The sequence below is a fragment of the Dama dama genome, chromosome 24 (genome assembly GCF_033118175.1).
Source record: "Dama dama isolate Ldn47 chromosome 24, ASM3311817v1, whole genome shotgun sequence".
Taxonomy (NCBI): Eukaryota; Metazoa; Chordata; class Mammalia; order Artiodactyla; family Cervidae; genus Dama; species Dama dama.
Window position 1 is genome coordinate 5,184,065 of NC_083704.1, and position 27,900 is coordinate 5,211,964.

The following is a 27,900-nucleotide window of genomic DNA, read 5'->3' on the forward strand; positions in this document are numbered from 1 at the left end:
ACATTCTCTCTTTGTTCCATGTACCCTTATGTATGTCTTATTTCAGAACTCAGGACACAATTCCCTATACTTGACTTATTGCTAGAGACTTGCTGAAATCTTAAAATAATTTGTTTGTTCTTTCAGTCAGTAGGCATTATGTTTAGTATGCTCCAGTTCTTTTGGAGATCATAATAAGAGGCTGATTAAAACATCATCTCTAGCCTCAAAAATTTCACAGGCTAATGAAGAAACAAGTAATTAAGAGACATGTGTAGAAAAAGGACACATTATTTAAATGAGTTGTCACAATTGCCTTTACATCTAGAGGCTAAGTGTAAGGCATGGTTTCAGCGAGGCAGAAAAGGAAAGACGACCTCAACAGAAGTAGGTGACCTTTATTCAGGCAAGGAGGGGCGACAGTCGGCCTAACGACCAGGCTGAGCGCAGAAAGGGATCAGGGAGGCTTCATACTTATAGGGAGGTTTGTGGAAGCGATAAGGGAAACGTCAATCAGGTGGGATATTTTGAGTATTCTTTTGTTGAGATGACACTTGTAGTTGGGCAGGGGGTGATAAGTCTTCCGGGCGGGTGTAGGGGGTGGTAGGTTTCCGGACAGGGGGTGATAAGTCCCAGATAGATGCAGCTGGCCTGGAGCATCAGGATGGAACTAAAGTTATGTTTTGTTTTCTCCGAAGTTAGATGATTCAGCAAGGGGCCTTTGAGACTGTTGTTCTCTTTTCTAGGCCCAAAAGACTCCTTCACTAAGAAAGTGTACATATAGTTAATACTTTATACAAAATTGATCAAACTTTTAGTTAAAAAGTAAAGAAGATTATTTTACTTTCAATTTATTAAGGAGATGACTTTCTCCATTCTAGGGGTAGAAGACTCTTATTAACCAGTCATTCAAATTCCAAATAGATACATTTAATAATTTCAATCTTTTTTTTTTTTTTTTTCTTTTAACAATACAGGAAAAGAAACCACAACATCAACTAACGAAAGTAGTTCGATGGAACTGCTTATTTACATCTTAGAGGATATACACAGTGTCAATATCTATACATCAATACAATAACAAAACTACTAAATTAGAATCTCTAGAGCTGTGTCCTGAGAATCTGCATTTTACAAAGACCCTAATTCTGACAGTATATTAAAGTTTGATAACTAATTGTACAATAGGAAAATCTAAATTTTTTTTTTAAATGGAAAATCGTTGCCTCCCTGCACTTTTCCTCAGTGTCTCTTTATCAACATCAACATACTTTTAATAAAATGTTCATTTGACCCTGCACCATAGAAAGTATCTTCTTTTCTCTTCTCCATTGAAAGAGCAAAGTCAATTTGTGTTGTAAAGTCATCTTATTACTTCAGAATTTCCTCAGAACATTTTTCACCTCTAAATTTGAGTGTGTAGATTTTTTTGTTGTTCAGTCACTTAGTTGTGTCCAACTCTTTGTGAGCCCATGGACTGCAGCACACCATGCTTCCCTGTCCTTCACTATTTCGCAGAGTTTGTCCACTCAGTCAGTGATGCTATCCAACCATCTTATCCTCTGTCATCCCTTTCTCCTCCTTCCTTCAATCTTTCCTAACATCAGGGCCTTTTCCAGTGAGTAGGCTCTTTGTATCAGATGTAGGTTTTAGATATTTTAAAAGGGAGTTTTCCCTAATATAAAGCATAATCAGAGCTTTATCAATGGAGAAGATGGTGACTGGGTGCAAATATAAAAATTTTCATCAAACAAAGGTTAAGATGACCAAAATGATGTGAAGAACACAGGTGGAGAGGGATTTGCATCTCTGTTCCAAGCTATAGGTCTATAGCACAAGATGCATGAAGGATACCATCAAGGTAAAGAGCAAATTAACAAACAAATGAATCTAATATTGCAACAAGACCAAGGATATGTGCTTCCATGAAGTCAAGTTTCAACAAAGGGTGGAAGTCTCACATAAATGGTCTATAACATCAATCTACAGACAGACAGCCACACTACAAAGAGGGTCAAAATAGTTTCAAGGACAAACCCTTTAGTTCATGCCACTCAAAAGAGGAAGCCACATTCCCGTAACTCACAATGGTTTCATAAAGTAGGATTTTGCGGATAGCCACATATTGCTATTGGTAACCACAGTGGGCAGAACGATCTCAGTAGGATAAAAAATGTTCAACAAAGACTTGAATCATGCAGTTCCTGAAAGATATAATATATATATATATATATATATATATATATATATATATATACACACACACACACATATACATATATGTATATATATATTCATACAACAAGGGTCAGCAAGCACTTTAGAGGTCTTAGACAAAGAACAGCAGCTATCTATGAGATGAGTGACACAGACAGGAAATGTAAGCATGTGTGTAAAAGATGACTTGCTAAGTGAAAGACTCATTATGCTCAATTCTCAATACTCTAAATATATAAAAATCTTCCTAAGGTAATCTCCCTAAACTTTATTAACTCTCCCTGATTATTTGTGACTAAATTATTTTAAACTGTTTTAATTTAATTGTAAATTTATTTTAATTTTAAACTTAAAGTGTTTTTCTTATTTACATTTTAACTTATTTTACTTTAAAGACTTTTGAAAAATAAAGAAACAGATTTAGTGATCACCTCTGAAGATAAGGACTGGAGAAAACTCTGAGAAATAAATGCATTCTACACTTTGTCCCATTATGCATGGCTTTCATTTTTATTATTTATAATTTTTATAATTATCTATTACATTTAAAGTTTACCTTAAAAAAGTAGAAATATTAAACTGAAATTAGTTGTATATAATGTAGTTGAAATTAAATAAGATAGCTCATATATTTAAATATTTTAAATAGTACAAGAAAAATAATTAAAGCCAAGACTAACTAAAAATGACACTCTCTCTGAATAAAAGTAAAATAAATACATAAAATGATTAATAATGTGTGACTATATAGAAATTTCCTTACTAAATCATTACATAGATTGCCTTTCTGCTATACAGGCATACACCTATCTAGGTAGAATAATAAAAAGTAATTATAGACTTTACATTTTAGCAGGGATGGAAAATAATATTAATAGCACAGCTATTTAGGTCATTATTTAACTAGAATTATCATAAATTATTTGAAGAAAGGGAAATCAGCTTTAGATTTCTGGCTTCTGAATTCCAGAAAAATGCACCCTAATGTCCAATGCCTATGTTCATGGTGTGTGATGCACTTATTTACAACAAAATATGATGTTTATTGTGTATCTTTTCTTCATAGCATTTTTCATATGTAAATTCCACAGAATAAAGATTCATGGGCTGACATTGGTGTTACAACTTTAAAACACTCTTAGTTAGTAAATGGATTAGTCAGTGGGAAGATTTTAGCATGTCTTACCTATATGAAAATATAGATATCAAAGAAAATAACCATAGTGATGTGAGGATCACAGGTCTGCTAATAATAAAATTTCAAAAGGACTTCATTGCAGAATCATTTACCCAAGAAAAGGGCAGAAAAAAACATAAAGAGGATTGGATGCCTAAATTCTAGTGCATCTTTATAAAGAAGTTAAACAGTATGAGGAAACTAGAATGAGTTAGAGCTCTAGAGACTGGTATGTAAAGATCTTCAGGACAGTAGGTAGTAAAATAGGAAATTTATTCACAAAGACATAAACATAGATACATAAAAATACACTTCTATATTTTCATCTGGACAAATTGGAGACCCAGTTATGAAATAGGGAGGAAGTTTATTCTGTAAGATTTCATTTTGTATGTATTTTATTTTTAGTATTTATTATTATCCCATCATACATTCAATCTTTAATTGAACAGTTAAAATATAACAAATTTTTCATGTGTAAGACAAATGGAATTGAACAAAGAAGGTCTACATAGCATTAAATATTTTAAATAATACACTAAAAACAATAAACAGACAAGATTCTGAGATAAAATCAAACTAACAATGAGAAAGTAACAAAAGTAAATACAAAGTTAATTTAAAATTAGGATAACTCTACACTAATTTCATTAGCTAATGTGTTGCATGTTAGTTATTGACACCTTACTGTAAATGCATTCATCCATTTAAACCTGTAGTTAAACCTGTAGTTTAAACCTGTAATGTTAAACCTGATGTTATGTTTACATTATAGCAGGGAATTGTTATCAATAGAACAAACTTAGAGTTCATCCTTTATTATAATCATCTTAATATATTGAGGAAAAAAGAAAAAGTTGCATTTATGAAGATATTCACATTCGAAAGAGATCAGCCCTATTGCTTAATTTGTAACTTCATGAAGGATAATGCACTTATTTAAAACTTGATCTGCCTTTTTCTTCTCCAGAGCTTCTTCATAGCATTAGTCAACTCAGAATTTCGTAGGCTGTAGATTAATAGGTTAAGCATGGGGGTTATGACTGTATAAAACACACTCAATGATTTGTCAATAGGGAAGGTCTTAGCAGGTCTTGCATACATGAAAATACATGGAACAAAGAAGCAGACAACCACAGTGATGTGGGAACCACGGGTCTGGAGGGATTTCTGCCTCCCTTCCTGACTCAGGTTCTTCAGAGAGTGCAGGATGAGTCAGTAGGAGATGAGTAAGAGCAAAAACACTATAATGCACATCAGTCCTCCATTGGCCAGTGTTGGTCCTTTAATGGACTGGAACCTGGTGGTGCGGAGTCGACGATAAGAAAGTAAGAGAGAAAGAGGCTGATATCCCCTGGTTTACGCAGAAAGCCGATAGAGTCCTATTAGGGCTCGCGCTGCTGCATGTAGGCACCAGGCGCCCTCTCCAGTGGGTGAAGGCACAGTTTGCCTTCTCGAGAGGGTCTTAGAAGCCCGGGCAAGAAAGTGAGCTCAGTGGGCCTCCGCGCTCCAAGGAATTAGCCAGAAATAGAGAGATAGAGAAAGACAGAAAGAATAGAAAGACAGACACGGGGACCCAAGCTCTGATGGAGCAAATGTGTTTTAATCAACAAGGTGTGGGCATATATAAGGTAGTTATTCTCAGCAAAGAGAAAGATTAAAATTCCAGATTTACAAAACATAAAGCGATCCCTATCAAAGAGAGAGTTTGCAAACAATCACCTTTTACCATATGGTTCATAAAAAGGAAGAGGGTACTTATCACCCTAATGAGAAATGCCTGGATTCCTCAGCCCCAGGAAAGGCGTGCCTCTCCTCTTAATTCCTGAATATTCAGGAATTAATAAGGGCCAGAGGGTTCCTGACAGATCCAAAACAGCACACAGGAAGCCTCTTGTTTAATGCTTCCTGGACAGGCCAGCACTAAGATGCCAAAGACATAGGTGTCAGTACAGACAGTTCCAATAAGGGGTACATGTCACACATATAGTGACCAGTGACACTGGGGCCACAGAATGGGAGCACATAAACAGTGCTAAGTTGAACTACTGAGTGCAGGAAACCTCCAACCCAGGACACCACCAGCAGAACAACACACACCCTCTGCCTCATGATCACCAAACAATACAGGGGCTTACAGATGGCCACATAGCGGTCATAGGCCATCACCAACAGAGGGATGATCTCTGATCCACAAAAAAAGTGCCCTACAAAAAGCTGAGTCATGCAGGATTTAAAGGATGTGGTATCCCATCCCATCCTCACCTTCTCCCACAGAGTTTCGAAAGAACAGCATGTATATTATCTATGGTGAACAGATCACCAGCCCAGGTGGGATGCATGAGACAAGTGCTCGGGCCTGGTGCACTGGGAAGACCCAGAGGAACTGGGTGGAGAGGGAGGTGGGAGGGGGGATCGGGATGGGGAATACGTGTAAATCTATGGCTGATTCATATCAATGTATGACAGAACCCACTGAAATGTTGTGAAGTAATTAGCCTCCAACTAATAAAAAAAATAAAAATAAAAAAATAAAATTAAAAAAAAATAAAGGATATGGTATTTTTCTCAAAGAACAAATCTGAAATCAACCTGGGGGAGATAGAAGAGGAATAAATTAGGTCTAAAAATGATAAACTAGCAAGAAAGAAATACATAGGTGTGTTCAGGGTCTTACTGACAGTTACGGTCAGTACAGTGAGAATGTTGCCAACCATAGTTAAAATGTAGAAAAACAAGAACAGAACAGGAAGGACTTTCTGCCCCTTCGGGTTCTATATGAGGCCCAGGAGGATAAAATAAGTTATATTGCTTCCTGGTTCCATCTAGTCTGTACAGAAACAGACTTCTTCACTTATTAGAAGCTACTTACCTACAAAGAAAAGGAGGAAAACTTTTATATACATTATAAGTTTAATATTTTATTTATTCATTCAATTAGAAGAATGTGTAAGAATTTATTTGTGTTCAATGTGTCATAGATATTGTGACTACCAAGTTGAACAAGGCATAGTTCTCTGCCTTTATTAATATATGACGGGATGAAAAATTCCATATTGATATAATGCGTGCCATTTTAAGAATATTCATAGGATGCTAGGGATCACAGTGTAGGAATATATCAGGTAAACTGGAATCAGAAAAGGCTTCCTAGAGGAAACAACAGTTTTGCTGAGTTTTAAAGGAAAAACGAAAGAACGAGTAAAGATAGGAAGGAAATTCTATGGAAAGATACATCACTTATAGCGTTATAAAGCTTACATACTTGAGAACCTCATAAGCTAATTCACACATTCAGTGAGAATACCTGAAACTCTGTCTTGGACTGTCAAAGGACTCACTGAAATGTCTTTCGGAGGGTTGTTACCAGGATGCTCCCCATTTCCTGACCAATAAATATTGATGCCATCCAATGTTGTCTCAGCCCCAACCTCTACACATATTATCAAACTATGGTATGCTATATCTCCAATTTTGGACATCAGTAGTTGGATATCAATTTAGTATATATAAAAAAAAATTTTAATTTTCCACAATAAAGAGGTGTTTCCCATCTCATTAAATGGTATCATCTTCAATGGAACCACTCAGACAGAAAAGCTCACTGAGTTCTTCACTTCCTTTTCATTTCCATATTTTGATTTTTGTCAAAGTCTCCTGTCTCTACTTTCAAAATATATCACAAATTTAGTCATTCCTTATCCCTTATTTTCTTCCTGGTCCACTGCAATAGCCTCCTGACATGTCTCTCCACTTTTCTTTTGGCCTCCAACAATTCGTTCTTCTAAAACATCTCAAATTATACGTTTTAAAACTTCTTTCAGTTATGTTACTCAATTCCTCAGAACCCTTATAGTGACTTGTAATCATGCTCTCACAATTTAATGTACCACAGTTGACATTTACAGTAAGTATACTATAATCACCATTTTATCATTGACAAAGCTGAGTCTAAGAATATCTTATTAATTTTCTTAATGGCACACATTTTAAGTAATAAAACTAGAATTAGAACCTACATATGATTTATTTCAAAATGATTTAATTTTAACACAACAAAAGAAAGAAAATTGTGAATCCTGGTTCCCACCATTCCCTTAGTCTTACTTTGTGGAAACTTATAATATGAAGTAAGACTCTAAGTTATTCACAAACACCTAGAATTGTTCTTCATTCAGTTTGGCAACCGAGGGAGCAAAATTACATTTTTACTTGAGGAAATATTTTATTTCACTCAGCTACCTGTTCATTTCCTCCATGAAAACTTCTGGTTATTCATAAGAATGCTTCTATTTACATTACAGATTTTTTGAAAGATATTCCAAGGCACATGCAAAAAAACAAAATGTTAGAATAATTTATCAAAAAGGCATACAAAACCTCCATTTATACAGGAAGATAGCAACTAGTGATTTCCCAGGGAAATTTATCTCTAATGACTTCTATTCCTATTAACTTCAAAATGGGGGGGGGGGGAGTCTATAGTTCAGCCTTTCTCACTCCATCATGTTGGTAGGGCCGGACTGCTTGACTTTAGATTTTGAGAGACTTTCTTGGGTGTGTGTATGTTTTAATGTAGAGAACAGTCTTTTAGACTCTGTGGGAGAGGGCGAGGAAGGGATGATTCGGGAGGATGGCATTGAAACATGTATATTATCATAAGTGAAACGAATCACCAGTCCAGGTTCAATGCATGAGACAGGGTGCTGGGGGCTGGTGCGCTGGGATGACCCAGAGGGATGGGATGGGGAGGGAGGTGGGAGGGGGGTTGAGGATGGGGAACACATGTACACCCATGGTGGATTCATGTCAGTGTATGGCAAAAACACTCCAATATTTTAAAGTAATTAACCTCCAATTAAAATAAATAAATTTATATTAAAAACAAATAATATATTGTGTTAAGCCTAACAAAGAGCCCATTAGTTTTTAAAAGGGCATCATTTTTTTTCCCAATAGAAGAAAACAATATTGGATATGTTATCCCTTGTAGCCACACTTATCATTAAATCTTAGAACTGGAATGTGTCCAGGACTGATTCTTTCTTAATTAAATTCACTGGGATTTTCCAGTAAATTTTAAAAGTACATCTATGTGTGAAAGTACTACTAAACCAAATCACAGAATTAGGGTCAGAAAGATGTGTGTGCTCAGTCACTTCAGTTGTGTCTGACTCTTTGCGACCCTATGGACCCTGCCAGGCTTCTCTGTCCATGGGATTCTCAAGGCAAAATACTGAAGCGGGTTTCCATGCCCTTGCCCAGGGGATCATCCTGACCCAGGGATCAAACCCACATCTCCTGTGGCTAATGCACTGCAGGCATATTCTTTACCACTGAGTTACCAGGGAAGCCCCAGAAAGATGTAACATGGAGAAAAAAATACAGCTTAAGAACCTTGCTGAGACTATTGCTAGGCAAAAGCAAAATGTCAGTCCAATCATTTTGTTTCATGAAAGATTAGTTTATTATGTGTTTTACATTCTTTTTATTTACAACTTCATTCTGCCTTGTCATTTGGTCAAATATATAAACATTATATCATTAATTCAGATATAAAAAGCTAATAATTGAAAATAATGAAAGGGGGAAACCTACAATCCAGAACAAACTGCTAGACAAGGCTTTATTCAGATTTGAATGAGAAATCAAGTTTAACAGGCAAAGTAAGGTCCAGAAAGCTCAGCACCATGGAACTACATTTATAAGAAATAGTAAAGGGACTTCTATAAACAAAACATTTTTTTTTTTAAAAAAGGCCACAACTAGCAATGTAAAAATCATAAACAGAAAAATCTCATTGGAAAATTCAAATGTAGATTAAAGGCAGAGAGGTAGTAGACCAACCACTTATGAAGATAGTAAGAAGTTTACTAGAAAAATTAGAAAATTCATCTATATGTTCATAAGTAGTTAAGGAATACAGAAAACAAAAAAATATAAAAATTCTTGATAGTTAAAATACAGTTGAACTTAACAAGTTAAACTATACACAAAATTTTTTAATAGATAATTAAATTATTTAATAGGTTACTCTTTGTGACCCCATAAAACATACAGCCCATGGAATTCTCCAGGCCAGAATACTGGAATAGGTTGCCTTTCCCTTCTCCAGGTGATTTTCCCAACCCAGGGATCCTGCAGGACAACCCAGGACAACCGAGGTGTCCTGCATTGCAGGTGGATTCTTTACCAACTGAATTATCAGGGAAGTCCATTTAATAGATTCACACAGACAAATGAAGCAACAATCCAAACATAGAAATAAAGGTAGTCATCAAATCACAAGGGCAGATAAGCTAAAAATGAGCTACAAAGACAAGTCAAATACAATTAACAAAACAAAAGAGCTTACATTCCTATCAATCATTACTCTAAATATATCTGGACTAAATGCTCCAAAGACACAGAATAACTGAATGAACACAAAAAGACCTATATGTAAGCTGTTTATAAAAAACCCATTAGACATGAAAACACAATATAGAATGAAAGAGTGAGGAAGCAAAAAGATATCCCAAGAAAAGAGAAACAAAAAGAAGGCCAAGGTAGCAATATTTGTAGCAAACAAAACAGACTTTAAGACAAAGGGGAAGAGATTACAAAGGATAACACATAATGAGAAGGAGATCAGTGTACTGGTCCTGTGAACTATCAGGTTTCTCATCTGATGAGAATGTGCACGATTCCTGGCCCAGTGTGAGCACCAACCACTCATCTCTAATTCATCTGGGTAATTCTTCCCCCAGCTTCAGACAGTCTCCTCATATTCTACCACTGAAGCTGAGGGGAATCCTCTGCAGGTTTCCAGAATTCCCTCCCTCGCTCTCTCTCTCTCTCTCTCCCACCCCCAGGTCTATAGGTCTACCCTCTGCAGTATTCTACTCAGTATTCTAGCTGCCTTTGTATTCTCAGACCCTCAGCTTCACTTCTGAACTCAAGCAGTCTACCGGGATCCTCTGACGTAACACTTCTTATACCACAACTTGAAAACTGCTAAAGGTGGTAAACTGGAAAAAGCCTACAGATAAACTTGTTTTTCTCCATCTCTGAGTGATCATTGTAAATTGTTCCTGATAGCTAGCATCTTGAAAGTAGTTATTTCTTATTTTTTTCCGATTTTTTTTTTAATAACTATACAGGACTACTTTTTGAAGATTTATGCATGATTTCAAATTGCTAAAAACAACCAAAATATGTCTTACCTAAGAAAAGGATAAATGAACTGGGATACATCCATAAAATGGAATAATATATACCAATCAAATAAATGGACTATTGATAGGCCCATTCATACACATAAACCTCAAATGCATGATACCAAGAGCAAGAAGTCATATTTAAAGACTGCATGGTAGACATGATATTACATATAGAAAATGCCAAAAAACTGCACCTAATAAAAGAAATTCAAGAAAATTGTAGGATAAAAAGCAACTGACATAAATTAGTTTCGATTGTGTGTAGAAACAATGAACTATACAAAAGAAAAAAAAAATAATCTCATTTACAATGGCATCAGAAAGAATAAATTATCAGGAATAAATTTAACAAAGAAGGTGAGCAATTTGTACACTGAAAAATATGGCATAAGTGAAAGAAATTAAAGGTGCAAATAAATGGAAAGATACCCCATGTTCATAAATTGGAAGAAAAATATTGTTAAAATGGACACAGCAAATCACAGATTCAGTACAATCCTTATCAAAAGTCCAGTGGGTTTTTGTTTGAAATTATTTAATTGAAGTATAATTGATACCAATGCAATTTTTACTAGGAATATAAAAATAATCATAAAATTCATAAGAGCCTGGGCTTCCCTGGTGGCTCAGTGGTAAAGGATTCCACCTACCAATGCAGAAGACACGGTTCCATCCCTGAGCCTGGAAGATCCCACATGCCATGGAGCAACCAAGCCCATGTGCCACAGTACTGAGCCTGTGCTTTTGAGCCTGGGAGCTGCAAATACTGAGCCCGTGTGCCACAGCTACTGAAGCCTGTACGCCCTAGAGCCCATGTCCTGCAACAAGAGATGTGACAGCAAAGAGAAGCCAGCACTTCATCTAGAGAGTAGTCACCACAATAGAAAAGCCCATGCAGCAATGAAGACCAAGTACAGCAAAATTAAATAAGTAAATAAAATTATACTAAAAAAAGAGATCAGAGATGTTAGACTTGTTCAGTTTCATCAAATGATTGCTAAATCTTAAAAAAATAAAAATAAAAATTCGTAAGATCCTACTCAGGAGAAAGCAGAATGAAGCTAGAGACATCACAATTCCTTATTCCAAGATACAGTCCAAAACTTTACTAGTCAAAACAGTAAGGGGCTGACACAAAAACACACACAAATTAGTGAACAGAATAGAAAGCTCAGAAATAAACCCATCCATATACACCTAACTTATTTTAATATATGGGTCCAAGAATAGAGCATGGTAAAGGAAATTCTCTTCAATATGTTGGGAAAACTGAATATATGCAGAAGAACAAAATCAGGAACTGTGATTTATCTACACACCCATATTATTTGAAGCATTATTCACAAATCAAGACAGAAAAAACCTAAGAACATGGACAAAGAAATAGAGTATATATAAACAATGCAGAGACATTACTTTGCCAACAAAGATCCATCTAGTCAAGGTTATGGTTTTCCAGTAGTCACGTATGGATGTGAGAGCTGGAACATAAAGAAAGCTGAGTGCCAAAGAATCAATGATTTTGAACTGTGGTGCTGGAGAAGACTCTTGAGAGTCCCTTGGACTGCAAGGCGATCCAACCAGTCAATCTTAAAGGAAATGAGTCCTGAATACTCGTTGGAAGGACTGATGTTGAAGCTGAAACTCCAATACTTTGGCCACCTTATCTGAAGAACTGAATCATTTGAAAAGACCCTGATGCTGATGAAGATTGAAGGCAGGAGGAAAAGAAAACAACAGAGGATGAGATGGTTGGATGGCATCACAAACTCAATGGACATGAGTTTGAGTAAACTCTGTGAGTTGGTGATGAACAGGGAAGCCTGGTGTGCTGCAGTCCATGGGGTCACAAGGAGTGAGACATGACTGAGTGACTGATCTGACTGACTGAAACAATGGAATATTACTGACTCATGAAAGAGGAAGAAATTCGATCTGGAAGTATGAGTGAACCTGGAGAACATAAAAATAAATAAATAAATAAACCAGATACAGAAAGGCAACTATTGTATTATCTCACTTGTGTAATCTAAAAAAGTCAAATAATGGAAGCAGAAAGTATGCCAGGGCTGAAGGGTGGTATAAATGGGAAGATGTTTCTGAAAGGTTATAAAATTGCAGTTACAAGATGAATAAGACCTAGGATTAATATATAACACATTGGCTATACTCAATAATATAATAACGCATACTTGGGGCTTCCCAAGTGGCACAGAAGTAAAGGAATCTGTCTGCCAGTGCAGGAGACCTGAGATGTCAATCAGATCCTTAGGTCAGGAAGATCTCCTGGAGTAGGAAATGGCAACCCACTCCAGTATTCTTGCCTGGAAAATCCTATGGTTAGAGGGTCCTGATGGGCTACAGTCCATAGCGTAGCAAAGAGTTGGACATGACTGAGCAAATGAAGACAGTGTATACTTGAAATTCACTGACAGTAGATTTTATGGGGTCTTACCAAAATAAAAACAAAAATGGTGATTATTTGAGATGATAGTTGTGTTAAGTAAGGTTTACTGTAGTCATTTAACAATGTATATCAAATCATCAATTGTATATATTCTATATAATATTTTAATTTACCAATTATACTTCACTAAAGCAAGGAGGAAAATTAAAATGTATATAATATGTGATTCTATTTATATAACATTCTGAATGAGATAAAAATATAAATGTAGAAATGGATCATTGTCGGCCAGAAACTATAAGTGAAGGAAGGAAGTGACTCCAAAGGTGAATGAGGAAATATTTACTGTGATGAAATGTTCTGTTTATTAGTTATGGTGATTACACAACTGTACATATTTTGTCACTTGCACAACATAGACTGAAAAGAATGAATGATGCATTGGGAAGATTATGTATATTATGTAAAATGGAAAACAAAAAATTTCCTGAACTGAAGCAACAAACACTTGAAAAACACAATTAATCAAAGAAAATTACTAAATTGCAGTCAGTTCAGTTCAATCGATCAGCCGTGTCCGACTCTTTGCGACCCCATGAACTGCAGCACGCCAGGCCTGCCTGTCCAACACCAGCTCTCAGAGCCTACCCAAACTCATGTCCACTGAGTCAGGGATGCCATCCAACCATCTCATTCTCTGTCATCCCTTTTTCCTCCTGCCCTCAATCTTTCCCAGCATCAGGGTCTTTTCAAATGAGTCAGCTCTTTGCATTAGGTGACCAAAGTACTGGAGTGTCAGCTTCAGCATCAGTCCTTTCAATGAATATTCAGGACTTATTTCCTTTAGGATTGACTGGTTGAATCTACTCGCAGTCCAAGGGACTCTCAAGAGTCTTCTCCAACACCACAGTTCAAAAGCATCAATTCTTGGTGCTCAACTTTCTTTATAGTCCAATTCTCACATCCATACATGACTACTGGAAAAACCATAGCTTTGACTAGATGGACCTTTGTTGGCAAAGCAATGTCTCTGCTTTTTAATATCTGTCTAGGTTGGTCATAGATTTTCTTCCAAAGAGCAAGTGTCTTTTAATTTCATGGCTGCAGTCGCCATCTGCAGTGATTTTGGAGCCCTAGAAAATAAAGTCTCTCACTGTTTCCACTGTTTGCCCATTTATTTGCCATGAAGTGATGGGTCCAGGTGCCATGATCTTAGATTTTTGAGTGCTGAGTTTTAAGCCAACTTTTTCACTCTCCTCTTTCACTTTCTTCAAGAGGTTCTTTAATTTTTCTTCACTTTCTGCCATAAGGGTAGTGTCATCTGCATGTCTGAGGTTATTGATATTTCTCCGGGCAATCTTGATTCCAGCTTGTGCTTCATCCAGCCTGACATTTTGGATGATTTACTCTTCATAAAATTTAAATAAGCAGAGTGACAATATACACCCTTGATATACTCCTTTCTTGATTTGGAACCAGTCTGTTGTTGCTAATTTCCTTAGTATATAATTAAATCATTAAGATCAATTTGGAACATATCAGCAATGGAAATAAAATGTGATATTCATTAATAAGCTGTACATGAAAATGAATACAAACCACTTTAAACACGTGAATATATGTCCAAATTCAATTACATATATTTTTATAATTAAAGTATGTAAATGAAACACAATTTATTTAATCTGATTTTCAAATACCACAAATGTTTTCCAAGCAGTGTTTTTTAAGAATACGGTCAAACAATTTTTCAGAATTAGAGGAGCAATGAGTGTGATAAAAGTTCATGAACAGCATTTTAGTTAACTACCAACATAAATGATGGTGCTACTGGTGAAGAACCTGACTGCCAATACTGGAGACATAAGAGACACAGGTTCCAGCCCTTGGTCAGGAAGATACCCTGGAGAAGTGAGTGGCCACCAACTCCTGTATTCTTGCTTGTCTTGCTCCTCCAGGCTCCTCTATGAGGCTCATGTATAGAGGAGCCTGGAGGACTACAGTCCTTAAAGTATCAAAGAGTCAGACATGACTGAACCAACTTATCCTGCATGCTGGAACATAAATATTGCAGACATATATACCAGTTAAATAAACAATTCCACTTGTAGGATTCATATTTACAAAATATCAAAAAGACTGTTTTGCAAAACCTGAAAAGGACTTAATACTTAAATTTTAGTGTATCTTTAAAAAGAAGTTGGACTTCCCTGGTGGCTTAGGTGGTAAAGAATTTGCCTGCAATGTGGGAGACCTGGGTTCAGTCCCTGGGTTGGGAAGATCTCCTGGAGAAGGGAATGGCTACCCACCCCAGTATTCTGGCTCAGAGAATTTCATGGACTGTATAGTCCAGAGGATCACAAAGAGTCAGACACGATCCAGTAAAAAGAAGTTAAGCAGGATTGTGAAACTAGAATGACTTAGATCTGTATAGACTGGCATGTCTATATAGAATATATTCCAGAGGCTGAGAAGATAAATACAAAATTTATAGAGCTAAGTGAGCACATTCATATATGAAAATATACATTTATTTGCAAAATTATTATTTGAAGAATCTCAGAAACAGTGTACAGTGACTGAAACTGGGGGGACTGAGAGACATTGGGTGTGGAATTGGTAAGAGGTGTATTCTACACTATTACAGTTTGCTTGGCTTCTATTTTTAAAGCTTCTTAAAATACTCATCATATTTAAGTTACTTAAAACTTAAATTATCATATTTAGTTATATGTGTAAAGTAAATGAAATTGAATAGATGATGATCTATACAGAATTAAATATTTTAGCAAGTACAATAAAGATAATATACAAAATTCTGATGGATGTGAAATAAAACTAACAATGAGAAAGCAATAAAAGCAAAATTGGAAATCAATTTAAAATTAGTGTAACCCCATAAAAATTTAATTAACTCATTTGCTGCATAATTTTAATTGCTCTCTATTGTAAATGGAAACAACTTTCTATTGTAAATGACCCACCTATTTAGACACAGTGGTACACAAGATGTTACACAGTTTACATATGAGCAAAGAAATTGTCAATGAAAGCATGAATGTATAGTTCATTCCTTATTTATAATTAACTTAATTCCTTGTGAGAGGAGGAAAAATTTAATCAGATTTATGAAGACTTTGACTTTCTGGAAGATTGGTCCTCTTGCTAAGTTACTGAAATCATTATGGGTAATGAACTAATTTGATTTGATCTGCTTTTTTTCTCCAGAGTTTCTTCATAGCATTAGTCATCTCAGAATTTCTTAGACTGTAGATTAATGGGTTCAGCATGGGGGTTATGACTGTATAAAACACACTCAATGATTTGTCAATTGGGAAGGTTGTAGCTGGTCTTAAATATGTGAAAATACAGGGAACAAAGAAGCAGACAACCACAGTGATGTGGGAACCACAGGTCTGGAGGGCTTTCTGCCTCCCTTCCTGACTCAGGTTCTTCAGAGAGTGCAGGATGACGCCATAGGAGATGAGTAAGAGCAGAAAGATGACAAAGCAGATCAGTCCTCCATTGGCCAGCACTAAGAGGCCAATGACATAGGTGTCAGTACACACGAGTTCCAATAAGGGGTACATGTCACATGTAAAGTGATCAATGACATTGGGGCCACAGAACGGGAGCCCATAAACAGTGCTAAGTTGAATTATTGAGTGCAAAAAGCCTCCAACCCAGGACACCACCAGTAGCACAACACACACCCTCTGCCTCATGATCACCAAATAATGCAAGGGCTTACAGATGGCCACATAGCGGTCATAGGCCATCACCAGCAGAAGGAAGACCTCGGATCCACCAAAAAAATGATCTATAAACATCTGAGTCATACAAGATTCAAAAGTTATGATATTTACCCCAAAGAGCAAGTCTGAAATCAGTCTGGGGGTTATAGAAGAGGAATAAGCAGCATCCATAAATGATAAGCTGGCAAGAAAAAAATACAGCGGTGAGTTCAGGGTCTTACTGACAGTTATTGTCACAATAATGAGCAGGTTGCCCACCACTGTCAAAATGTAGAAAAGCAAGAACATAACAAAAAGGATTTTCTGCTCCTTTGGATTCTGTGTGAGGCCCAGGAGGACAAAGTAAGTTACATTACTTCTTGGTCCCATCTATTCTGGACAGGAGCTGACTTCATATATTAGAAGCAGTTTACCTACAAAACAAAGGGGAAAGGTCTTAAATGTACTAAAATCCTGTCTTCTATTTATCCTTTCAATCAAAAAATGTGTTTACAGAATCTGCTTGTGTCCAGTGGATCATAGACATTGTGATGCCTAGGTTGAATCACTCATAGTTCTTTAGACTCAGTGATATGACACAGAATGAGGAATCAGAAAATTGCAGACACATATAATAGGTGCCATGATAAAGGTACTCTCATAATGCTAAATATCACAGAGTAGAAATATATCAATCAGACTAGAATCAGAGATGTCTTCCCAGAAGCAGCAATGACTTAGCTGGGTTTTAAAGGGAAAGTAAAATAACAAAAAAAGATGGGAAAGGAATTACAGGAAAAGTATATCATTTATAAAGACACACAAGTATAACATTAGAAACCCACTTAAGCTAACATATTCCTTGTGAGTTGATCAAACTATGAATATAAAGTCACTGTCCAGAATTGTCTCAAAACTACCTGAGACTTCTTTCTTAGAGTTTCTAGCTAGATATTCCTCCTAAACAATAAATACTGAGGCAGTCCAATTTTGTGTCTCCAGCCCCTATCTCTATCTTCATTTTAACATAAGCAGCTCTTCCAATTTTGAATATTTATAGTTAGACATCAATTTAGTACATATAACGCAAAATTTTCTACAATATAAAAGATGTCCCCCATCTTGCTAAAAGTGATCACCCTTCAGTGTGATTGTTCAGGCAAAGCTTTGCACCGTGTTATCATTCTCTTTTTGTTCTCATATTATTTACTGATAACTATATCAAATATCGTTGATTATACTTTCAAAATTTATCACAAATGTGATCATTCCCTTCACCTCATTTTTCCTGGTCCAGAACAGTAACCTCCTGCCACTTTTTTCCATTTTTTTTTGCAGGGGAGGGGTGATAGGGAGGGTTGTCCACCAATTTGTTCTCTTGAAGCAGCTCAAATTATATTCTTTAAATCTTGTTCCAGTTATATCACTCAACTGCTCGAAATTCTTATTCTATTAAATTTATGTGTAACAATTAATACTTACAGTAACAAATCCATAATCACGTTTTCCCAGTTGATGAAGCTAAGGCTAAGAATACTCCTTTAATTTTCCTAAGGGTACACATTTCTACGTGATAAAACAAGAATTGGAAACTGAGTTTGATATGTTTCAAAACAGCTTAAATTCTTGCATAATAAAGTCCATAATTGTGAATCATGTTTCCCAACACTTACTATTATTCTTACCTTGTTGGAGAGTATTGAAAACCAGAAGGAAGTTTTTAAATCATTCCTAAAGACCTTGATCTTTTTCTTTAATCCAATATGACAAAAGAGGGCAAAAGGTTGCAATATTACCTGAGGATATGTTTGATTTCATTCAGCTGTCTGTTCATTTCTTCCATGGATTCTTCCATTTACTCAGAAGAATGTTTTTATTTGCACTTTAGATTGTTTAAAAGAAATTCCACAATACCCCAAAAATATAAGTTTACCATGTTAAGATAATTTGTCAGAAAGCTATGCAAATTCTATGTTTATATAGGAAGAACAGCAAGGTATTTCCAGGAAAATTTATTTCTAATAAATTTTTTCTTAACTTCAAGATAGAAAAATTTCAGTGAATTGCTTAACACTTCTCACTCTGTCACACTGGTACAGCTAAACTAGTTGACTTAAGATTTTGAGAAAAATTCTTCTGCTGTCCTCCATATATTTTAGTGCAATGTTTTAAGCCTAACAAAGGACCTCCTGAAACTTTTACATCAGTTCCTAAAAGAACATCATCTATTTTCCCAAAAGAGACAAAGATTCCTTTTATCCCTTCTAACCACATTTAACATTATGTCTTAGAACTGGAATGTATCCAATATTGATTATTTCTTAATTAAATTCACTGGGACTTTCCATTAAATTTTAAAAGTACATCTGTATGTAAAGATGCATGCTGTGCGGTTCTGTCCGGCTTCTTTGTGACCCAATGGACTCCTCTTTCCATGGGGATTCTCTGGCAAGAATACTGGAGTGGGTTGGCATGCCCTCCTCCAGGGGATCTTCCCACACTAAGCATCGAACCCAGGTCTCCCACACTGCAAGCAGATTCTTTACCATCTGAGCCACCAGGGAAGCCCCTATACAAAGATACTACTAAACAAAAGACAGATATTTAGGGTGGAGTAGCAAAGGTGGTACAATAGAAAGCCCCGGATTCATGTCCTCCAATGGGAACATTGAAATTCCGACTATTTAGAGTGACCATTTTTGAGAATGACCTGATGAGTGGCAGAAAATTTCCACTATTAACAAAGATATAAAAGGGCCATTGCAGGTTAGGTAGGAGTAGCAAATATAGTGTATAGGCAACTCCCATATCTTGGGTAGGCAATACAAAAATGAGAGTATAATCCAGTTGAAGAGGCTCCCCAAAGGAGCAAAGGGGTCTGAACCCCATATTAAGCTACTCATACCAGAGGTCCTGCACTAGGAAGATGGGCCCCCAAAACATTTGACATTGAAAGCCAGTGGGGTTAACTTTGTTGAGAACCAGAGGCCTTGGGAAATAGAGACTCCAGATTTAAAGGTCACACAGAGACAAGACCTCTTTCAGAAATAGCTATTTTGAATGGAGACTGAGTCAGATGTACTTGAAGACCTTCCCAGAGGGGTAAGAGGAATTTGGGATTCATATTGGGGGTATAGATATTGGCAGCACCAATTTGGGAGAGGTAGCCCATCAAAAGAACACTGCTAATGGTAAACACCTATGGAGATCCTCCCTCTGTCTTTTTAGTGGTGGGCGCCAGGCCCAGCCAGCAGTCAGGCAAAACAAACCTTAGGAAGCTCCAGGCCAAGCAGCCAGCTGGGCAAGAACATAGCCATGAGCAAACAGGCTGGCTATCAGAGGACTCCTTGAACCCCTAGCTGAGATGAGACCCAAGAACAGACACCAGTTAGCCAGCACCAGGACCATCTTCATCCACCAGGGTACCAACCTGGGACAATGTGGGCTCCTCTCTGTCCATCTGTGGGCCAAAACCAGATGAGGAACCCTAGGCCCAGATAGACTGTCTAGGACACTGCTCCACTCACCAATGATTTGGAGACAGCCACAGAAGGCAGTGTGTCATGTCCATGAATGTAGGGCATATTCATGATGATGAAAGATTCTGCAACTGTCTGTATTTTGTCAAAACCTTCAGGATGTAGACTAAAATTATGAATGACGTACTGTGAAAATTATGTACTATGTAAAGATGAGAAACAAATATATGTCCTATATTGAAATAGCAGACACTTAGAAAGCGTAATTAAGGTTGATACTATTTATAATATCATCTAAAAATAAAAATGACTACATTTACAATGAAACAAACTAGATCTATATTAACATACAAGAAGACTTAAGTGAAAAGACAGATCCAGTATGTAAGTAAGAATTCTCAATTCTTCAAAGACAAAAAAATTTTGTAAAGCAATTCTCATAGAAAACACTAACTAAATTTAGTTTTCCTTAGATTAGCTTATTGAAATTCAATTTTAAAATATAAACATGCAAGAGTAGACATAGTTTTGTTAAAGAATAGCAATGAGAAGTCTTAAGCTAATTTGGTATCAAAGTATATTTTAAATCAAATCAATTACATCATGTTAAATAGCACATGAACAAAGAGATTAATGGATAATAATAATAACTTGAATTGGATCCAAACACATATTCTATTTTAGACTGTAAAGTTGGGATATCAAAGACATGAGGAAAATACTTATGCATTAATAAAAATAGCCATCCACAAAAATAATTAAAATTTGGTCACTATTTAACTCCTTCTTATATAAAATTAATGTGTAGATGGTTCAAAAATTGAAATGAAAAACATAGAACAACAAAAAGACTTCACAAATTGTGTTGAAAACTGTGGAACAATATTTTGGTAACATTGAAATAGGAAAACTATTTCTATGCAACACATAAAATCCAAAAAAAATATTGATAGATTTGACTATGCAAATATGAAAATAATTCTAGAGGACCAAAATATCCTGCACAGGATAAATACATCAAGAATAATCACAAGATAGAAATGCAATAATTACAAATACATGGTAAAATGTATAATTTCTTTAATATATAATTAAATTGTAAAAATCAGTATGGAAAATATCAGCGATCAAATAAAATATATAATATTCATTAATAAGCAACTGATGAAAAAAAGGAAATAACTTTAAACAGTTAAAAAGATGCCAAAATTCAATTATATTTACATATTTATGATTAAAGTATACAAGTGAAACATAACTCCTTTAATCAGATGTGCGTGTTTGCGTGTGTGCTCAGTCATGTCCTACTCTTTGCAACCCCATGGATTGCAGCCCGCCAGGCTCCTCTGTTCCTGGTATTTTTCCAGGCTAGAGTACTGGAGTGGGTTGCCATTTCCTCCTCCAGGGGACCTCCCCAGCCCAAGAATCAAACCCATGTCTCCTGTATCTTCTGCATTGAAAGGCAAATCCTTTATCACTGAGCCACTTGGGAAGCCAATCAGATGTCAGATACACACAAGCTCATCAAGCCCTGGTTGTTCAGAGTGTGGTAAAATGTATTTTGCAGAATTAGGGGAGTGGTGGGTTTGGTATAACCATGTGGATGACATTTTGGCAATAACTATGAGCATCAGTGTTTTGCATACCTATGCCAAATGAACTAGTAATTCCACTTCCAGGATTCATACTTAAAAATTTCAGAAAGATTTCATTGTAGAGTTATACATCATAGAAAAAGATGGAAAAAACCTGAAGATTACTGGATACCTAGATTTCAGTGTTTTTTTATGAAGAAGTTAAGCAGTACAATGAAAGTAGGATGAGTTAGCTCTGCATCGTCTGGTATGTAAAGATCTTCAGGAGGGTCAGAAGTAAAATAGAAAATTTATACACAGAGACATGAACACACACATATACAAAGTCATGTTTGCATTTGTACTATTATTTGTTGAAGAATCTCAGGAGTGACTAGAGTAGTATAGTTACTAGATCTGAAAGGAATGGAAGACTCTGGTGTGGCAAGTATAGGATTTTATTTTGCACTATTCCATTTTCATGAATTCTAAAGTTTCTCATTATACATCATACTTTAAATTTTTATTTTAAAACTTAATATATGACATTAAAATTTCATCAGTAAAGCAAATGAAATTGAATACAGAGAGCAGCCTATATATACATATTTTAATCAGAATAATAAGAAAAGATACAAGATTTTGACATAAAATCAAACTAAGAATATGAAATTAAATACAAAAATTACTTTAAAAATAAGTGTAATTCCATAAAATTTTATTATCTAATTCATTATAAGTTCTTTACTGACTACTTACTATGATTTTCTAGGTTCAGCGATAAGCCATCCATCACATAGTTTACATTCCAGTAGGGAAACTGTCACAGAGGACATGAACATATAGTTCATTCTTTAATTATAATTAACTTAATTGTTTGAGAAAAAAAAAGAAAATTTGCATCAGATTCATGAAGACTTACATTCTGAGGACTGGCTGTAATGTTAATTTTTCATGATGAATAATGCATTTATTTAATACTTGATCTACCTTTTTTTCTCCAGAGCTTCTTCATATCATTTGTCATCTCAGAATCTCTTAGACTGTAGATTAATGGATTCAGGATAGGGGTTATGATTGTATAAAACACACTTAGTGATTTGTCAATAGAGAAGGTGGTAGAGGGTCTTGCATATATGAAAATACAGGGAACAAAGAAGCAGACAACCACAGTGATGTGGGAACCACAGGTCTGGAGGGCTTTCTGCCTCCCTTCCTGACTCAGGTTCTTCAGAGAGTGCAGGATGACTCCATAGGAGATGAGCAAGAGCAGAAACACAATGGTGCAGATCAGTCCTCCACTGGCCACGACTAAGATGCCAGTGACAAAGGTGTCAGTACAGACGAGCTTCAATAAGTGGTACATGTCACACATAAAGTGATTGATGACATTGGGGCTGAGAGGGTAACAGGCAGGAACGCCAGGGGTCTCCAAATGGAGGAAATAGGCTACAAGTGCCAGACATTTTTATCTCTCTTAAGCGGCAGGAGGAAACAAACTAAAGATTTTTTTTTCCTTCTCTATACAAATTTAAAAGGAGGTTTCTCTTAAAATGCTGTGTTACCATGACACCTGGCTTCACCTGAAGCTAACTATTCTCAAAACCTTGAGTTAACCAATACATTTTTTCTTGTGGAAATGTTTGTCTTAAGCTATGTTAATGTACCCCAGACTCTGTCTTTGAGTTGGTTCCGCCAAATGGCTCAAACTACTTGACAAACCAGTATGTTATACTCAGATATTGTTCCCCTAGTCTATGTAAATGAAACTGTTTGTGTGGTAATCTGACCTTCTACAAGATTCAAGTCAATTGTTTTATGGCCTGGGATGAATTATCTGATGCCATTCTGAATTTTAAGACATTCCTTTCTTTTCATTAACAGTGACTAGTGACTATATAACATCCAGCTGAAGACTAGCAAAGGGGGTACTTTTTCTGTCCCCTCCTGATGCCTATGTCAGAAGTTTTCTCCATCTCCTTTATACTTTAATAAAACTTTATTACACAAAAGCTCTGAGTGATCCAGCCTCATCTCTGGCCCTGGATTGAATTTGTCTCCTCCGCAAGCCAAGAATCCCAGCGTCTTATCATTCAGCAACAACCTTTCAGGGCCACAGAATGGGAACCTGTAAATAGTGCTATAGTAAAATGAATTACTGAGTGCACAAAACCTCCAGTGCAGGACAGCACCAGCAGAACAGTACACATCCTCTGCCTCATGATCACCAGATAACGCAACAGCATACAGATGGCCACAAAGCAGTCATAGGCCATTCTAAAAGAAGAAAGACCTCTGATCCACCAGAAATGTGTTGTATAAACAGCTGAATCATGCAGTATTCAAAGGATATGATATTTTCCCCAAAGAAATGAAGCTATATTTTAGCGTACAAATATTCTTGGTTAAATTTATTCCTAAGTGTTTTATCCTTTTTGATGCTATTGTATATGAATTAATTAATTTCTTAATTTCTATTTTGGATAACTCATTGTTAATATATGTAAATTCAGCTATTTGTGTGTATTGATTTTGTATCCTGCAACTTTGTTAAATTTTTTAATTAGTTCTATCAGTTTTAGTCTCAATATTTAGTATTTTCTGTATGTAAGAGCATGCCTATTATGCAGTCTTTAAATATGACTTTTTGCTTTTAGTATCATGCATTTGAGATTTATGCATATTATTGTGTCTATCAGTAGCCTGTTAGTTTTATTTCTGAGTAGTAGTCCATTTTGGGCCTCCCAGGTGGCACTAGTGGTAAAGAATCCATTTGCCAATGCAGGAGACATGAGAGGCAGGTTTAAGCCCTATGTCAAGAAGACCTCCTGGAGCAGGAAATGGAAAACCACTCCAATGTTCTTGTCTGGGGAATCGCATGGACAGAGGAGCCTGGAAGACTGCAGTTCATCGGGTCACAAAGAGTCAGACACGACTGAAGTAGCACAAACACAATAGTGCATTTTAGGGGTGTATCACAGTTCATTTATTCTCCTCTTAATTAAGAGATGTCTTCACTGTTTCCAGTTATTTGAAATTATGAATAAACTGCTGTGGATATCCACATAAAGTTCTTGAAAAAACAAACAAAGCAGAAAAATATGAAATAGTTATTTTTAAGATACTAGATGTCAGAAACAACAGTGATCAGTGACAGACAGGACACAGAGAGGCTGAGCCCTAGGATTTTTCACATTTATTACCTCTAAAAGTTTCCATCTGTGGTTCAGAGAGGGACCCCTCAAATAATCCTGGTAGACTTCCTGAGTTGTGTAGGTGCAGTTGAGGGTCTGAGATCATTAAGACAGCCAGAATACTCAGAGTACAGTACTGCAGAAGATACACCTATAAACCTGGGTGGCAAGACTGTGGTGAGGGCATAGGGAAATGGAGATGCGGAAGTAGAGGGAGAGAGAAAATGAGAGACTGAGGGAAGAAATGCTGGAGAACTGCCGAGGACTCCCTTCAACTACTTATCAGCGTACTGACTGGTGTATGCATCTGAGGTAAGTTCCTGAGCCTGGGGAAAGACATAGCCAGATGAATTAGAGAGAAGAATGCTTGGTGCTTACCCACTGGGCCAAGAATAGTGCCTATCTTAGCAGTGAAAACCCTCAGATTTCAAGGGTCCAGTGCATTGAGTTCTATATTGAAGAAGATTTTGCTTCAGTAGTGGGACATAATTATCCCTAGACTGAGCACTTTCAAGACATGGTCATAAACTCTTTCAGCAAAAATTTCAAAAATTCAAATTTTATTGCTAGCTTCCCAGGTGGCACTAGTGGTAAAGAACCCACTTGCCAATGCAGGAGACAGAAGAGAAGCTATCCAAAAGAACCTAACTAAATATTGTGTTCAGAATTCTGCATCTTTGTTAATTTGTGAGATTAATCTGATTATTTTCCTTGTGATGCCCTTGCTTTGTCTTTTATGGAGGTCATGCTGGATGCATAAAATGAGTTATAAAGTAATATTAATTATTTTTCATCTCTCAAGGTGTTTAAGATTGGTTCTATTTTTTGATTCCTTGTTATATAGAATTATTGATAAAACTATATGAGAATTAACTTTTGTTTTGAAATGGGAAGGATTCTAAAAACTTTACTTAAGTATTAGATTATTCCAGTTTTTAATGAATTTTTGTGTGTGTTTAGAACATTATGTTCCCTGTAGCAGTTTTCCATTTTCTTTTAGTTTACAAGTTTATTGCCACAAATTAATATGGAATATCCTTTATTTATTTTTTTAAGATCTGTCGACTCTGCAGTGATGATCTTATTTTCCTTTTTTAAGGACCCTTTTTGTGCACCATTTTAAAGTTTTTATTGAGTTTATTGCAATATTGTTTCTGTTTTGCTTTGTTCTTTTAGCCTAGAGGCATGTGGGGTCTCAACCCTCTGACCACGGACTGAACCGGTACTGCTTGCCCTGGACGGTGAAGTCTTAACCACTGTATCACCAGGGAGGTCTCCCATCTTCATTTTTGGTACTGAGAGTTTGCTCTTTCTCTTAATTTGTCTTAATTTTTAATTTTCTTTGTTAAAAATTCTTAATGTTCTTAATTAAAAATTAATTCTTAATTAAAAAATTTTCTTTTCTCTTAATTCTTCTGTTTTTCTAGGATGTTATCAATTTTATTAAACTTTTAAAGAACTAAGTCTTGGTTATATGTATTTTCTCAATTTTTCACTTACTTTTACTTCTGTGATTTCTGTCTTCTATTTATCATTTTCATTCTACAATGATGTCTGGGTTTATTTTCCTTTCCTTCTTCTAGGTTCTCTCTAGATAGTAGCTCAAGATGATAGTTCATTCCTTATAAAATGTCTTGTCTTCTAAAACTTGCATTTAACAAGATAAATGTATGTTTTAGCACTCCTTTAGCTGCATCCAGGTACTTTATGCATATTTATACTTATATGCGGGGCTTCTCCAGTGGCTCAGCAGTGAAGAATCTGCCTGCAATGCAGGAGACGTGAGTTTGATCCCTGGGTTGGAAAGATTCTTGGAGGAGGGCTTGGCAAATAACTCCAGTCTTGTTGCCTGAGAATCCCATGGACAGAGGCACCTGGCAGGGTACAGTTCATAGGTCTGTAAAGAGTTGAAAATGACTGAAGTGACTGAGCAAGCAGGCATGCATGCATGTATCAATATATTATATGTAATATGCATTATATATGTATACTATGTCTACTATGTATACATTATCTGTATACTATATATATTATGTATACTCACTTATATATCTTTCAGATATCTTTTATATATACGTGTCCCATTATCTTTCTATTGAAAATTTATTTTTCAAAATGTTCACAGGTAATTTAGGCTTGTGTTGTTTAATTTGTAAATAATTAGAAAATTTTATATCTTTGCCATTAATTGAATAAATTAATGTATATAAATTACATTATATACACACATGCATTTATATATATATATAATCATACAGGATATATGTATATATAGTACGCATATCCTGTATGATTTAAGTCCTTTGAAATGCACTGCAATTGTGCCATAGCCTAAGGTATTGTTTCTTTTGGTGAATGCCGCATGAACATTTAGAGGTGAGTGGAATATTAGTCACACAAATGTTTTCTCTTTCCACATCACCATACTAACACAGATTCTATCAACATGCCTGTCTGAAAATATGTGACAATTTTTTTCTGTATTAGAAACAAGTTTTAAATGACTTATTCTGAACTGAATGTTCACCATCTTCTGGAAATCAGACCAGAGGTAAACTTAAACAGATTTGCCTATTTTGAAGGTCATGATTTAAATAAGAAAGTTTTTGTGTATATCATTTCTGTCTAATTTGAACTTTTCCCTTTTGGTTACTTGACATCAAGTTATTCTTCAGGGATTTTCCTCCAGAGAACCAGGTTCTGTAAGTCCCGTTCTGCATCGTGACTATCCTGGTGGCATCTCTGGAGATACTTTACTCTCTAAATTATGATGAAGGTTCCAAAAATTTAATCAGACCAGAATCACCCTTGGAGATGGACCAAATGAATGACTCAATAATACGTGCTGCAAGTAAATGTAGATAAAATATTTGCAGACCTTTGCTCTTACTCAGAGTTTATTTGTCTCTACCATTAATCACATGACAGACTTCTTCA

At 35.9% G+C, this 27,900-nt stretch overlaps 1 protein-coding gene and 2 pseudogenes across 1 annotated transcript; all 3 read right to left on the reverse strand.

Annotated features, from left to right (window-relative positions):
* Positions 1-4,312: 4,312 nt before the first annotated feature.
* Positions 4,313-6,198, reverse strand: LOC133046195 (olfactory receptor 4A47-like; annotated as a pseudogene).
* Positions 6,199-16,164: 9,966 nt separating this feature from the next.
* LOC133046196 (olfactory receptor 4A47-like) lies at positions 16,165-17,106 on the reverse strand. Its single transcript, XM_061129125.1, has one exon. The coding sequence runs from the start codon at positions 17,104-17,106 to the stop codon at positions 16,165-16,167; it is 942 nt and encodes a 313-aa protein (XP_060985108.1).
* LOC133046197 (olfactory receptor 4A47-like) lies at positions 17,107-27,683 on the reverse strand (annotated as a pseudogene).
* Positions 27,684-27,900: the final 217 nt, after the last annotated feature.